At 35.6% G+C, this 16,047-nt stretch overlaps 1 protein-coding gene across 1 annotated transcript in view; it reads left to right on the top strand.

Moving 5' to 3' along the window:
* The first annotated feature begins 454 nt into the window (after positions 1–454).
* The window catches only part of lobo (lost boys), a 1,557,146-nt gene continuing 1,541,553 nt past the window's right edge, over positions 455–16,047 (top strand). Inside the window, exons 1-2 of the mRNA XM_067763814.1 lie at positions 455–481; positions 615–974. Of these exons, the coding sequence (XP_067619915.1) occupies positions 455–481; positions 615–974 (387 nt within the window). The remainder of the gene's footprint in view (positions 482–614; positions 975–16,047) is intronic.

The raw sequence follows: 16,047 nt of genomic DNA, 5'->3' as shown, positions 1-16,047 counted from the left end.
TAAATTGTCGTATAAAGATGACGCTGTCATTTCGATGACAGCAAGAAACGTCGATGTGTTAGTGGAGAGCGAAAAAAGCTTTGAATGTGTGGGTGAACTAGTTACCTCCGTCTTGTAGGGTTGTAGTTGCGTTATAACTTGGATGTGTTGCTGTTGAAGTTGGTATGACCTGTCTTATTGTGTTGTGTATTTGTGTGCTTGACTTGATGTAGGCATAATCTGTCTTTTGTATGGGTTTACTGGCTACGCTCAGCCTAATGTTGCGGTGATAATGTTGTGTGTTGCAGGCATTATGTTGCCATGATAACGTTGTGTGGGCCAAATTTGATGTCAACATTTGGTCCTAAACAACATTAAATATCTAAGTGGATTGTAGATACTAAAACTAAATATTTAAAGGCGTGTTTTTTAGTTTTTTTAAACTATATTTATTTTTCAATATCTATCCAGATACATGCCAAGATGTTGTTTAAGCACACGGGTATGACAATGAAAATCCGTTTTTACCTTTATTTGCTATAAACTTTACAAACACAATTCTATCAAGAACTAACTAGTTCTTATGTATTTGTTTTTTGATTTGTATGTTTTTTTTTTTTTTTTTTTTTTTGCAGCCAAATCGCTTAATTTCGCCAGCAAGTCTTCTTCGCAGACGTCGTGGAAATAGCTACGAAATGGCTACTTTGCTTTGCAGCATGTTAGTTCGAGCGGGCTACCCAGCTATGGTGGTATCAGGAACTGCGCGTGCAGATACTGTTTTAAATGATCAAAGTAAAATAGCATTTCCGTACCAAATAAAAGAGTTAAAAACTGAAGACGAGGAACATAAAAATAAATTATTGGGAGAAAAATATAAATTACGTACAATGCCAGACTTGAAAATCCATTTAGAAGAAAATATTGCTGAAATGTTCAGGAATAAGGAAACCGACGAAAGGAGGATTCGTGAAGAAGCAGAGCGCTTGAAATCAGAGGTGATTTATTTACTTATATACAATAATAATTAGGCCTTGTGCAGGGTTAGGTAGGTTGAACTGGGCGGTCAATAACCTTACACAAACTGTATGTATCCATTTGTTTGATGACCAAACGGAAAACTTTAACTAGGCAACAGGACTTATGCTAAAAAATAAGTCCATCCTCTTGGGTAGTACTAGAAAATTTCTTGGCCCTGGTGTAATTGCTGCCTCGAGATCTCGCAACTCTGCCGCCCCTAGTAGCTGGAGCCTTAATCTCACGAGCGCAGGACACGAGAACACAACATGCTCAACCGCTCCCTCCTGCAGCTCACACCTTCTGCATCTGCTGTTACTGACGAGGCCTAACTTATAAGTATATGATTTCTGGATTCTTTAGAGATTTGAGCAACTTTGACCGTCCAACATCGTAGGACTTGCATATGATCTTAGGTATTTCGGATCCCCGCACTTTTGTCCACGCCTTTCCTGCTTGATGGGTTATATGCAACTCCTGTCTCCTTTTTATTTCTTTCAAATGGATTGGGGCGTCTACCGTCGATTCAGCGAGTGCTGCACCCTCGACCAATGCCAACTCATTGGTCTTTTCGTTACCTTCTATCCCTTTATGACCGGTAACTCAGTATATATGTATGATCCGTCCTGAGTGAAGTCTATCCAATGAGTCTTTGCATTTCTGGACACTTCTTGTGTCAAATGCATAAAAAATAAATTTTGACACTTATCGTGAAGGGTACAAATTTCAGAAATTTTTATACCCAATATGAGCTCTCATATATTTACAAAGAATACATTTAAAGAAGAATGTCGCGAAGATAAAATAATACGAAAGCTGAAATTTACTGCTAATACATATGCAAATATCTCCTGCCAAAACAGTTACTGTCATAGAATCCATATTCTTACCAAATATCGTTAAGAATGGCCGCTTTTGTTCGACTTTGGTGTTTAAAGTATGGTGTGCGTAACAGAACCATTTGCAGTATTTATTAAGTTTTCATACTTTGCGCTAATATATCTCTAAAGTTAATAATAATTGTAGTTACGTCTCATAAATATATTGCAAATTTGTGATGGTTCAAACTTTGAGCAACTCTTTTGTAAAAAGGTAGACGTGGTTCCTAACGAATTTTCTTCAAACCTAATAGAAAATCTGATAGAAAACTTATGAAAGTATTATTATCGAAAGTAGTCATACCTAAAAATCATCCCTCAAACTCGTGTTTGAAAATTTTGAATTTAATAAAAAAAATTTTTACAATAAAATTTTTCCCTAATTTAAATTAAAAATTTCATTTTAAAAACCTGCTGAAAATAACTCAATGAAATTTTCAGCTATTAGAGTAAAATATGTATTATTTTGTGCAAGATTCTTTTGCAAATTTTATTTGTTTATTATCATATTCTTATTAAATTTGAAATAAACAAATTGAAATTTTCATGACCTACCTTCACTGCAGTGAAACCAACTAGTTGTATACTAGAAGAATACTAGTTTGCCAAAAACCAAACTAGTATGAGTTCTGTAATTTTCCATATTAGCAATGTATACTTTGTAATTTCATAAGTTTATTCAATAATTTTCTTTTAATTTTTTGATTAAGATATTTTTTTAAAAATTTTCATATTGATTGATAAAATACTTTGTGTGTGGTTAATATTTGAAATATCGAATAAAAATATAAAATTTAAATATTTTATTAAAATAAATAAATTTAAGGCGCGATAACCTCCGAAGAGATCTAAGGCCGAGCTTCTCTTCCAATTTGCGTCGTGCTCCTCTTGATTTTCCCTACAAATTGACCGGACGGGACCTACATGTTTTATGCCGACTCCGAACGGCATCTGCAAGGCAGATGAGTTTTCACTGAGAGCTTTTCATGGCAGAAATACACCCGGAGCGCTTGCCAAACACTGCCGAGGGGCGACCCCGCTTAGAAAAATTTTCTTCTAATTGAAAAACCTTATTTCTAAAATTTTGATGTTGCTTTGCCCGGGAGTTGAACCCAGGGCATACCGTGTGATAGGCGGAGCACGCTACCATCACACCACGGTTTTATTAAAAAAAGTAAAAAGAGCATTCAATTACTACAAGCAACTGATATTCTTAACAAGGCGATGTCCTACGAAATATCAATTGCCAGTCTCTGCATCAGCATCATACCAATTGGCAAACTAGTCATTATATACACTAACATCGTAGCAGATGCCATACTAGTCAGCATACCCAACAGGATTATACCAATTAACATACTAGTCAGCCTTTGCGCCAGCATTATACCAGATGACATACTAGTTATTATAAAGGTACATACATCAATATCCTGAAGTCAAAAGCCAAAGTAGTCAGCAAACATTCTAGTTCATTGACTACAATTTTGTGGGATTATTCATACTAGTCAGCTTTTGAATAGTTCATTGACTACAATTTTGTGGTGTTATTCATACTAGATAGTGTATGAGTAGTTAATTGACTAGAATTTTGTGGCGTTCAACATACTAGTCAGTTGTAGAATGGTTCATTGACTATAACTTTGTGGTGTTATTCATACTAGTTAATATTTAAATAATTTATTTTACTAGAATTTTGGCTGTCGGACTCGAGGAAATGCACGAGTGCTTTCTGTAGCCAATTTGCAATGCATATTTCAGTTGACAATGCCACGGGCACATAAACACAAGCATGACAAGTCGACCCTCACCCTTACCACAACAGAGCTTAAAGAAGCCATTGAAAAGGCCAAGCCCTCCATATCAATAGTCCCAGACGAAAAAACTATACCGATGCCAAAACGAATTGGCCATGAGGGCATCAGGAGCCTAGCACATTTTTTCTACTTGTCGTTAAAAGCCTTTGTAATTTCAGAATAACAGAGAAAGACCGGAAACCCAGCCAGTATCTACCGATATTATCCCTTAAGTCAGGAATGAAAACGTTTAAATCCGTTATGATTTCCTCAATTAAATGAAATTCTTCGGTAATCCAGCCATCAGAGCATGACTTCCGCAAAGAGCATATCACTACCATCATTCTGAACTCCATTAACACTCTTCATAGGACGGTGCTAGTGCAGATTGGCCTGTTTTGACACAGTCAACTAGTACTCGTTCGTTTCTTCTCCGTTGGATAGATAAATTAGTTATTGAGGAATGTACTGCGACCATTGGTATACTTAGGCCTATTTCAGTTGTACCTCTTTGTAAACAACACCATATCCGTCTTATCCGCGTTGACTTTCAACCCGACATTAGATGCCCACGTATGAATATCACGAAGCGCCCGATCCATCAGAGAGCTAATGGTTGGAAGGCACTTTCCACTTATGACAATTGCATAATCTGCGTAAGCCGTAAATTCTACGGGTCCCTCATCGAACCGCCTGAACAGTAGGTTGATGACCAGCGTCCACAGCAGAAGTGATACCACTCCACCCTGCGGCGTGCCCCTGTCCACTGATTTCGTGGCCTCATACAATCCCCATTGTGAAATAACCTTCCTGCAATTTAACATGCAGCCGATCCATCTAGTAAAGAAATTTCTCATTCGTATCTTTTCCTCCACACGCATTATTGTGCGTATTTGCATCCGTGCCTATGACCCGCCGCCTTTCTCCCACTACTAGCCTCTTGCACTCTATCGGTGGCACCTACGCAGTATGGGCCATGTAGCAGGATGCCAGGATAAATACCTGCTAATTCTTCTGCCACCACTTCGAAGTCCTCAGTAGCGTAATTAGGCAGCATATATGAATGCAGCTGTTTCCTTACCATGACTGCAGCTCGCATCCTTCCTTCAGTTTGCGCGTAATAAATGCCAAATCTGCGTGTTTAGGCAGGATGCTTAACTTTTCCGCATCTGAGTCAAGAAACCTTTCCTCCCGATGAGACCCACTGCCTCTGGATCAGCGCCATCGCAAACGGACACTCCTCAAGGGCTAGGAGGAGTTCGCTCGACGCCACTTTACTGTGTTGGAGGTTTATCTGTAAGACTCGCAGCACCATGTTTTTCCCCCTTCACCACCTTCATCGTGACATCTTCGTCTTCCTCTTGCCCTTCTGGTTTAAGGCTTTCGAGACCCTCTTTGCCAATTCTTGCAAATTCTGACTCTTGTCTTCGGAACTTCTTTTCCCGGGTGGTAAATGCTGTGCTGTCTGTTCCCCTCTGCAACTCGCAGCACCGTTTGGCTGTTGGTCCTCTTTAAACACCTTCGTGGTGACGTCCGCGTTCTCCACCAGTCCCTTTTCTCTTATGCTTGTGAGGTTCTTTTTGCTTTCGCCCACTTCTAGCGTGTTAGTGTACGTCGATTACTTTAGAATATTTTTTAGTCAGATGTAATTAAGGAGTGGTGGTTTAACGTTTAATAATTAAATCAAAAGAGATTACTGACTACTCAGCTTGTGCTGCCTCTGTTTTCTTGTTCATCCATTTCTTGTTAGTCATTTCGAGAAACTGTATTCCAGAACAATTGTATTAGCAATATCTATATATATAACAAGTAAGGAAGGCTAAGTTCGGGTGTAACCGAACATTACATACTCAGCTGATAGCTTTGGAGACAAAATAAGGGAAAACCACCATTTAGCAAAATGAACCTAGGGAAACCCTGGAATGTGTTTGTATGACATGTGTATCAAATAGAAGGTATTAAAGAGTATTTTAAAAGGGAATGGGCCATAGTTCTATAACTGGATGCAATTTCAGGATATCGCCATAAAGGTGGACCAGGGGTGACTCAAGAATGCGCCTGTAAGATATGGGTATCAAATGAAAGGTATTAATGAGTATTTTAAAAGGGAGTGGCCTTAGTTCTATAGGTGGACGCCTTTTCAAGATATCGACCCAAATGCGGACCAGGGTGACCCAGGACATCATCTGTCGGGTACCGCTAATTTATTTATATATGTAATACCACGAACAGTATTCCTGCCAAGATTCCAAGGGCTTTTGATTTCGCCCTGCAGAACTTTCTCATTTTCTTCTACTTAATATGGTAGGTGTCACACCCATTTTACAAAGTTTTTTTCTTAAGTTATATTTTGCGTCAATAAACCAATCCAATTACCATGTTTCATCTCTTTTTTCGTATTTGGTATATAATTATGGCATTTTTTTAATTTTTCGTAATTTTCGATATCGAAAAAGTGGGCGTGGTCATGGTCGGATTTTGGTCATTTTTTATACCAAGATAAAGTGAGTTCAGATAAGTACGTGAACTAAGTTTAGTAAAGATATATCAATTTTTCCTCAATTTATCGTGTTAACGGCCGACCGGAAGGACAGACGGTCAACTGTGTATAAAAGCTGGGGTTGGCTTCAACCGATTTCGCTCTTTTTCACAGAAAACAGTTATCGTCATAAAATCTATGCTCCTACCAAATTTCACAAGGATTGGTAAATTATTGTTCGACTTATGGCATTAAAAGTATTCTAGACAAATTAAATGAAAAAGGGGGAGCCACGCCCATTTTGAAATTTTCTTTTATTTTTGTATTTTGTTGCACCACATCATTACTGGAGTTGAATGTTGACATAATTTACTTATATACTGTAAAGATATTAAATTTTTTATTGAAATTTGAGTTTTAAAATTTTTTTTTTAAAGTGGGCGTGTTCGTCATCCGATTTTGCTAATTTTTACTTAGCAGACATATAGTAATAGGAGTAACGTTCCTGCCAAATTTCATCACGATATCTTCAACGACTGCCAAATTACAGCTTGCATAACTTTTACATTACCTTCTTTTAAAGGTGGGTGGTGCCACGCCCATTGTCCAAAATTTTACTAATTTTCCATTTTCCGTCATAACGTCAACGCACCTATCAAGTTTCATTGCTTTATTTGTTTTTAATAGTGAATTATCGCACTTTATCGGTTTTTCGGAAATTTCGATATCGAAAAAGTGGGCGTGGTTGTAGTACGATTTCGTTCATTTTAAACAGCGATCTGAGATGAGCGCCCAGGAACCTACATACCAAATTTCATCAAGATACCTCGAAATTTACTCAAGTTATCGTGTTTACGGGCGGACGGACGGACGGACAGACGGACATGGCTAAATGAATTTCTTTTTTCGCCCATATCGTTTTGATATATAGAAGTCTATATCTATCTCGATTAGTTTATGCTATTATGGATTACCGTTATGCGAAGAAAGTTAATATACTCTGTGAGCTCTGCTCAGCTGAGTATAAAAATGAATCGTGGTGAGTGTATGTTCGGATGCTTAAAACTTGAAAACTACTGGACCGACTTTTATAAAATTTTGTAGGTATATTACCTAGCTACCCGAAAAGGCTATAGGCTATATTTCATACCGCTGGGTGGATAGGGTCTTGAGACCAAAACGTGGGCCCGGGTACCACTAGAATGTGTTTATACAATATGGATATCAAATGAAAGCTGTTGATGAGTGCTTTACTGCTGAACAATTTTCAAACCTCTGGATGACTAAAATCTCGAGATATAGCCCAAAACGTGGACCCGGCTACCACTAGAATGTGTTTATACAATATGGATATCAAATGAAAGTTGTTGATAAGGGCATTCGTAAAGAGTATATTTTATACCGCTGGGTGACTAGAAGTAACAAGAAGGTTCAAAACATGCTATCAAGCAATATTTCATGCCATTACTTCCATTGTAAACTTTACCAAGTAGCGCAACTAACAGCTGATCGCTCAAAATTAGTACACACACACAAACATCACTAATGGCCATATTACGGAAATCTTTAGGGAAATTAAAGATCAATTTTTAAACAGATATAAAATGTTATAATTTTGAAATATATAGCATCTAGGGCACCTTCATTGCAGTAATTGAAATAAAATGTTTGCTTATACTCAAGTATTTAATTATTTTTTCTAAATTCAGCTTTAATATTGATACAATGATTGAAGGTATATTAATCCAATGCAACTCTGCTCTTCCTTCTGTTCTTCATTCCACTCCATTCGCGTGCCTTCTTTTACTGAATTCGAGTGCCTTCCACTCTATTCGCAACATACATAACTTCAATTTAAGCTGCCAAACCATATAGTACATTGTTTACTAAACACTGATTTCTTGGCGGGTATGGGATTAACCATGCTATTTCATATGAGAAAAATTTCTTTTATATGAGAAAAACTTCTTTTCCACGTGGTGAATCCCATGCTCGCGTATTACGCACAGTGTTGAATAGCAGCAACTCTCGATTACAGATGTCGCCCGTTCATGCTATAATATTCGTAGGAGGCATTATATGGCTAGCAGCAAATACTCTTTAAACATAAGATGGCGCATTGTAGAGTTCAAAAACTTTGTGGAAATTGTAGGACGGCTGTAAGAGGAATTCACCACACCTTTTGCTATGCTGTCCGCCTGATTTTTTAAGGCTGTTTAACTCTGTAACTTATTTTGCCTTTGGAAAATTTACCTATTTGAAAATAAGCTGGCTGAAAAATATTGGAATAACAGCTTAAGATAAATCAACAATTGAAAATCTCAGCCAAGTGATTTGTAAAAAAAGCTAATTTGTCCATTTGTTTCTTATTTGCTCGATATAGGGTGTGTTCGAGCTGCAGCAGTGTTACGTTCTATAACAGCGCATAACGTTCTTCAGCAAAATTTTAGCGCGTTCGTTGATCGAAATGTTGACAATCTATTGATCATCGCTAGGAAATTAGCGACATTCCATCAACTAAGCAGCACTTTAGCAATACTACTGTTATTATTTGGCTGTTCAAACACACCCATATTAATGGTGCATTAAATCTAAATATAAAACTCAAAAATAATGACTCCGGTTGTTATGTACGCAGGATTTATTTGGTTCAAAGTCACAGCCAATAATAGCCAAAGCTCAGTGTCATCATTTCCAGTAGCGCCAATAACACCAAACTCGTGCCTGACAAACAAAAATCGTTTCACTCAATAGCGCAAGTGAAATGTACTACGCACTCACTACTGAGTAGCGTCAAAAATTCGCTTGGAGTCATTGAGCTACCATTGAGCTGGCACCGGCATTGGCGCTGGCGAATGGCCAGGCTTATGACTTTTTAATCCAGAGTCGCAGCCGTCCCAATTTGTGGCGAAGGAACGACTCTACAATGCTCCCTCTTATTAATCTACTCTCTTTGATGAAAACTATTTTAACCTAACTTGGTTGAGTGAACACGCAATTTTAGCAGCCAAAAATAGTGATGTTAATGAGTTAAATTGGACGCTCCAAAACCAAATTCCGGGAGAATTACAATCCCACAAATCAATCAATCGAATTGATAATGAGGAGGATATATTAAATTATCTTACAGAATTTTTAAATTATTTAGATTTGCCTGGAATGCGTCTCAAAGTTGGATCTGTTGTTATTATGATTCGTAATCTGCATGCACCAAAACTGTGTAATGTAACAAGATTGATTGTAACCAAGCTTATAAGCAATTTGATAATGGCAAAGCTTTTAAAAAGACCGTTCAAGGAGAGGAATGCCTGATTCCGAGAATACCATTGACTTCAAATGATTTTCCGTTTCAGTTTAGGCGCATTCAGTTTCCAGTGAAACTTGCATATGCAATGACCATTAACAAGTCACAAGGACAGTCGTTGCAAGTCTGTGGCATCAATTAAGAGATGCAATGCTTTTCAGACGACCAACTATATGTAGCGTGTTCCCGAGTTGGGAAACCATCAACACTTTTTTTTTACGCTCCAGATCAGAAAATTTAAATGTTGTGTATCATGCAGCTTTGAATTGAGCACGCTAATTACTCTGCCCTTTTTATAGGGTGCAATAGGATGAATAGAATTCAATAATACAATATTTAATTTAATTTTATTTTCTGAAACAAATAAACTTAGCGTTGTGAATTTAATTCAAATCATAATTCTAATAAATTTATTACCTAAGTTATTAGCAATCACAAATTTCTAACCAAAGTCTCGAAATTAATTCATTAAAACAATATATTTTGGGCAAAACGAAGTTTGCCGGGGTCAGCTAGTACAACATATATCAAAATTCTAATTTTTTTTTAGATTACAACAGTGCGTCCATATGAATACATATAGATTTTTTCGATTACAACGGTGCGTCCGTTTACATAAAACAATTAAAATTTTTTATAAATTTGAATTGAATTTTGGAATTTTTTGCATCAGTTAAAATTATCAATTAAAATTTCCATACAAAAAAAAAAATGCCGATACAAATTGAAAAAGTGAAATTGGTGATACATGTATTTTCTTTATAAAACATACAAAATACAACGGAATATACATTCTATATTTGGAAACAGTAAATTTTTATAGAATGTGTGTATATGCATATAATACATAAATTATGCCTTATTAGCGAGTATGTTGCATTTTTAAAAAATGGCGTATGCATATACACAGATACATTGTGTAACAATTTAATACATTAAAAATTTAATAATTTTGAAAACATTTAATACTTTTAAAATACTTTAAAATATTTAAAAAAAATGAATACAACTTAACTGGTGACACACATAAAACCGGAATTTATATTTTCTTTACAAAACACTTGCAGTAATGCATAACATATTACATACGCAAAGTCCATATTTGGAAACAATAGAAATTTTTGCGTGTAGGTATATGGTGTGTGTAGGTATATGCACATAATAAAGCGAATATATTGCATTTTTAAAACAAAGAATGCATATACATAAATACGTTTTATGAAAATTTTGTACATTAGAAACTTAATCCTTATTACATTCGATATATTCGAAATACTTTAAAATACTTCAAAAAAAAATTTAATACAAAGAAAAAAAAACATTTTGCTGTGAAATGGTGTGGCCGACACATTAAAAAATAAAAATTTAATAAATTTGTTTCAATTACTGAACATTTTGCTGTGAAACGGTGCGGCCGACGAGTTAAGTAATGAATATATATTTTTGATGAAAACGTTGCGTCCGTAAAAATTTTAAAATTAATGATTTTTAGTGCAACGGTGCGGCCGTCACGTTAAAAAATGTTAATAAATATTAAATTCCAATACACATATTTTAATTGGCGCAAGACAGTCGGGAAAATAGATCAGTCTTCTCCCTTATATACCGTATATGGTAGCATACCCGGTACAAAATAAAAAAATTTTTAAACCATATACATACAAGGCAACGAAGAGATAACTCCCACCATCAGCCGACCCAGCAGTATTGTTCAGCATGAAAATACTATATAATTGGTACAGAAACATCAGCAGATATGTAGTTACAAAACCTGAATATTCTCATCCGCTTTAACAAGGGGTGGCCGCGAATAAGAACTATCTGAAAATTGATGATCTTAAGTGAACGTTTCTGAAGTAAAAAAAGTATTTAACACGCAGTGAGAACTTCCACGTGAAAAAAATATCCCATCGGAAGCTATAGTATCCACAAGAAAAAGCGTATGAACAAGAAGTGGAAGTATCCGCAGGAATAATGTTGTTACAATTCAGTAAGAATATCAATAGGAAAAAATATTTTAAACGCAATTATTTTATCAAGTAGAGGTAATATTTAAAAATAAATAAATGTAAGGCGCGATAACCTCCGAAGAGATCTAAGGCCGATCTTCTCTTCCAATTTGCCTCGTGCTCCTCTTGATTTTCCCTACAAATTGGCCGAACGGGACCTACATGTTTTATGCCGACTCCGAACGGCATCTGCAAGGCAGATGAGTTTTCACTGAGAGGTAATATTTATTTGACATAAAATAAACTTAAAATATTCATTTGTAAAAATAAGAAAAAAAAAATAAAAATACGTATTCCGTATACATATGTATAAAAAATTCAGCCAATTCACATTTTAAAGAGTCTTCTTCGTTATTTTTTTCAATTTCAGGTACACAATTTTATGCGCATAAATACATATATTGCCTTATTTATTTTTCTTTTGCAATGATACCGCTTTTTATTTCTTGTTCTTAATTTTCTGGAAGGCGCTGCCGCCCATCTCTTGTATAATCGGACATTGAAAATTCGTCTCTTTGTATGGATTCTGAAAATTTTAAGATACAAATTGTTTAAACACCTAATTAACAACAGAACACGTTACTGTTTGCAAAATTATCGGCAACACATATGAGTATAAAGATGGAGGGGGAGTTGGGGCGAGATGGTAAAGGGAGTGAAAGTGGAACAGGTGGAGAGAAAACATCATCTGCTGGGTATGCTAGTAAAAAAAATAAATCCTTGATACTCACCGTACAGAGCTCTGTTAAGGTTGACAAAGTCTAGCAGGCCTTTTTTGCTCGACCGCCCAGAGTAATTCATTTCGAAACACAATTCCTCCCAAAGCATCCTATGCAGATACTTATGAATGCCATCCGACATGAGTATAGATCTAAAAATTATGACCTTTAAATAGAAAAAAATTATATTATTAAAATAAGAATTTTTAATTAAATTATTGCCACCTTACATATCTTTCAAAATCCGTTTTCACTTTATTTTCAAGTTATTCAATTTCCAACAGACTTGGAACTGGAAAATTAGCTCTGGGACTTCGGATATTTTCGCAAACCTTTTCTAAAGCTGTTAAAATGTTTACATTTTGATTAATGGCCCTATTTGTTAAGTCTGAAAAGAAATAAACAAGTGACGAATTAACTTATTTTTAGTTTTATACTTAAATTTTAATTAGTATTATTTTCATAAATTTCAAAGCTTTGCATTTCCATTATTCGCTTTTATTTTTAAGGTTATATATTATATACATACGTATTTATTTTAATTTGATATTTAAGCTTCTTGAATTGAAAGGGTATGAATGAGAGGTATCAAAACAGCACTTGTGGCTTCATATGGTACGTACATATATTTAAAACTAATGTGGCTAACCAAATGCAATTCAGAAAAATCGGACACGGTATCGTTTACCAAGAGGATGCCCATTGATTTGCTTTGTATCGGTAGGTCGAAAAAGTTTTTGGTATTTAAGTACGCTTGACCTTTTATAAAATAGCCCCATTCATTGAGAGAAAGCTATCAATTTCAATGGGAATCCGAACAAATATTGTTTGGCATTTTAGATGCCAAAACAAAGTTTTGAAAATTAAATTGAGTTATTAAACCTTGGGAATTGAATTTTGGACCAATTTTTATTTTTTCTGTATTTGACTCATAAAATGAAAATTTGTTGGCTAACTGTTGCAAAATGTGTGTGGGTTTTCGAAACATCGCTTTACCTTCCGTAGAAAGTTTTCAAATCTGTAAGCTGAAAATGAATTTATGTGTCCAATTTCCCTAACACATTGAGCCAAATGAATTAAGTTGTGGACATTAAAGGTTAATCCTTCTATAGGAAAAACATTTTCAAATTGTTGAACAAAATGCTGAAATAATTTTTCCGCCACTTCTATATTTGATCTATATGATTCCCGCAACAAACACCTATACCCACATGTTAATAAAAGAAAAAGATAAAAACAGTCTTCTGGAACTATACCCTTCAATACAACTGGTCCAGTTTATAAAACAAATTGCCTAAACTCAATTGCTTTCCAGCGCGGTAGTTCGTCAAGACCTCTGGGTTGTCTGGTGAATTCCATTGGAATGAAAGGCTTTAAGGCAAGAAGCTTCATTGGAATATTTTCTAGGCTGCATTTATTCAATTTAAACTTTAACGTTTTTCATTCTACTATCATTTTTAAAATTTTTTTTGCAATACCGAAGTCAAGAAGATGCATCGGATTTAAAGGAAAACTAGTAAACATATTTATGTTTAAGCTCTTTATAGTCAAACTATTGTCATGAAATATTGCAAGTGATGGTTTAAGAATTTCTGAACTCATCATCTGAAATCAAATGACCACATTCTTTACTATACGGTGTTACATTATTTACTCGTACTTTGCGTACACTTCATACATCCGTGTAACGAGTTTGTGCCAAGGGTACCGCACATCAATGTACGGGCAGGTGCATCACAAATGAAAGATCGCACTTTTAATGTTATCTTCTTCCCAACTTTAAAAGGACTACTGCTGAGCCGTAAACTTTCATTAGAGAAGTCATGTAAGTATTGATTAACATTAGAAGGTTTCGTACTTCCCTCGTAGGACCCTATTAGAAAAACCTCACTGTGAGGAACATTTTGAAAAAATCCCAATATTGGCCACACACTTCTTTTAGAACTCTTACACAAAAGCAGACCATCCACATTTATGTCTAAAATTAATTCCCAGCAGTATTGTTCAGCATGAAAATACTATATAATTGGTACAGAAACATCAGCAGATATGTAGTTACAAAACCTGAATATTCTCATTAGCTTTAACACAGGGGTGGCCGCGAAAAAGAACTATCTGAAAACTGATGATTAAGAAGTGAACGTTTCTGTAGTGAAAAAAGTATTGAACACGCAATGAGAGCTTCCACATGAAAAAACTCTCCCATCGGAAGGTAAAGTATCCACAAGAAAAAGCGAATGAACAGGAAGTGGAAATATCCGCAGGAATAATGTTGTTACAATTCAGTAAGAATATCAATAGGAAAAAATATTTTAAACGCAATTATTTTATCCAGTAGAGGTAATATTTATTTGACATAAAATAAACTTAAATTATTCATTTGTAAAAATAAAAAAATATAAATACGTATTCCGTATACATATGTATAAAAAATTCAGCCAATTCACATTTTAAAGAGTCCTCTTCGTTATTTTTTTTAAATTTCAGGTACACAATTTTATGCGCACAAATACATATATTGCCTTATTTATTTTTCTTTGCGATGATACCGCTTTTTATTTCTTGTTCTTAATTTTCTGGAAGGCGCTGCGCACATCTCTTGTATAATCGGACATTGAATAACCGTCTCTTTGTATGGATTTGAAAATTTTAAGATACAAATTGTTTAAAAACTTAACTAACAACAGAACACGTTACTGTTTGCAAAATTATAGGTAACACATTTGAGTGTAAAGATGGAGGGGGAGTTGGGGCGGAACGGTAGAGGGGGTGAAAGTGGAACAGGAAGAGAGAAAACATCATCTGCTGGGTATGCTAGTAAAAAACAAGTAAGGAAGGCTAAGTTCGGGTGTAACCGAATATTAAATACTCAGTTGAGAGCTATGGAGACAAGATAAGGGAATATCACCATGTTGGAGAATGAACCTAGGGTAACCCTGGAATGTATTTGTATAACATGTGTATCAAATGGAAGGTATTAAAGAGTATATTAAGAGGGAGTGGGCCTTAGTTCTATAAGTGGACGCCTTTTCGAGATATCGCCATAAAGGTGGACCAGGGTTGACTCTAGAATGTGTTTGTACGATATGGGTATCAAATGAAAGGTGTTAATGAGTATTTTAAAAGGGAGTGGGCCTTAGTTCTATAGGTGAACGCCTTTTCGGGATATCGTTATAAAAGTGTACCACGGTTGACACCAGAATGCTTTTGTACAATATGGGTATCAAATTAAAGGTATTTATGAGGTTTTTAAAAGGGAGTTGTGGTAGTTGTATATGTAAAGGCGGTTTCGAGATATCGACCAAAATGTGGACCAGGGTGACCCAGACCATCATCTGTCGGGTACCGCTAATTTATTTATATAAGTAATACCACGAAGAGTATTCCTGCCAAGATTCCAAGGGCGTTTGAGTTCGCCCTGCAGAACTTTTTCATTTTCTTCTACTTAAGTTCTACAAAGTTTTTTTCTAAAGTTATATATTGCGTCAATAAACCAATTCAATTACCAAGTTTCATCCCTTTTTTCGCATTTGGTATAGAATCATGGCATTTTTTTTCATTTTTCGTAATTTTCGATATCGACAAAGTGGGCGTGGTCATAGTCGGATTTCGGCCATCTTTTACACCAATACAAAGTGAGTTCAGATAAGTACGTGAACTGAGTTTAGTAAAGATATATCGATTTTTGCTCAAGTTATCGTGTTAACGGCCGAGCGGAAGGACAGACGGTCGATTGTGTATAAAAACTGGGCGCGGCTTCAACCGATTTCGCTCTTTTTCACAGAAAACAGTTATCGTCTTAGAATCCAAGACCCTACCAATTTTAACAAGGATTTGTTCGACTTATGGCATTAAAAGTATCCTAGGCTAAT

Source organism: Eurosta solidaginis, chromosome 1 (assembly GCF_040869045.1).
Source record: "Eurosta solidaginis isolate ZX-2024a chromosome 1, ASM4086904v1, whole genome shotgun sequence".
NCBI classification, from domain to species: domain Eukaryota; kingdom Metazoa; phylum Arthropoda; class Insecta; order Diptera; family Tephritidae; genus Eurosta; species Eurosta solidaginis.
This window is presented reverse-complemented; position numbering and strand designations above follow the sequence as displayed.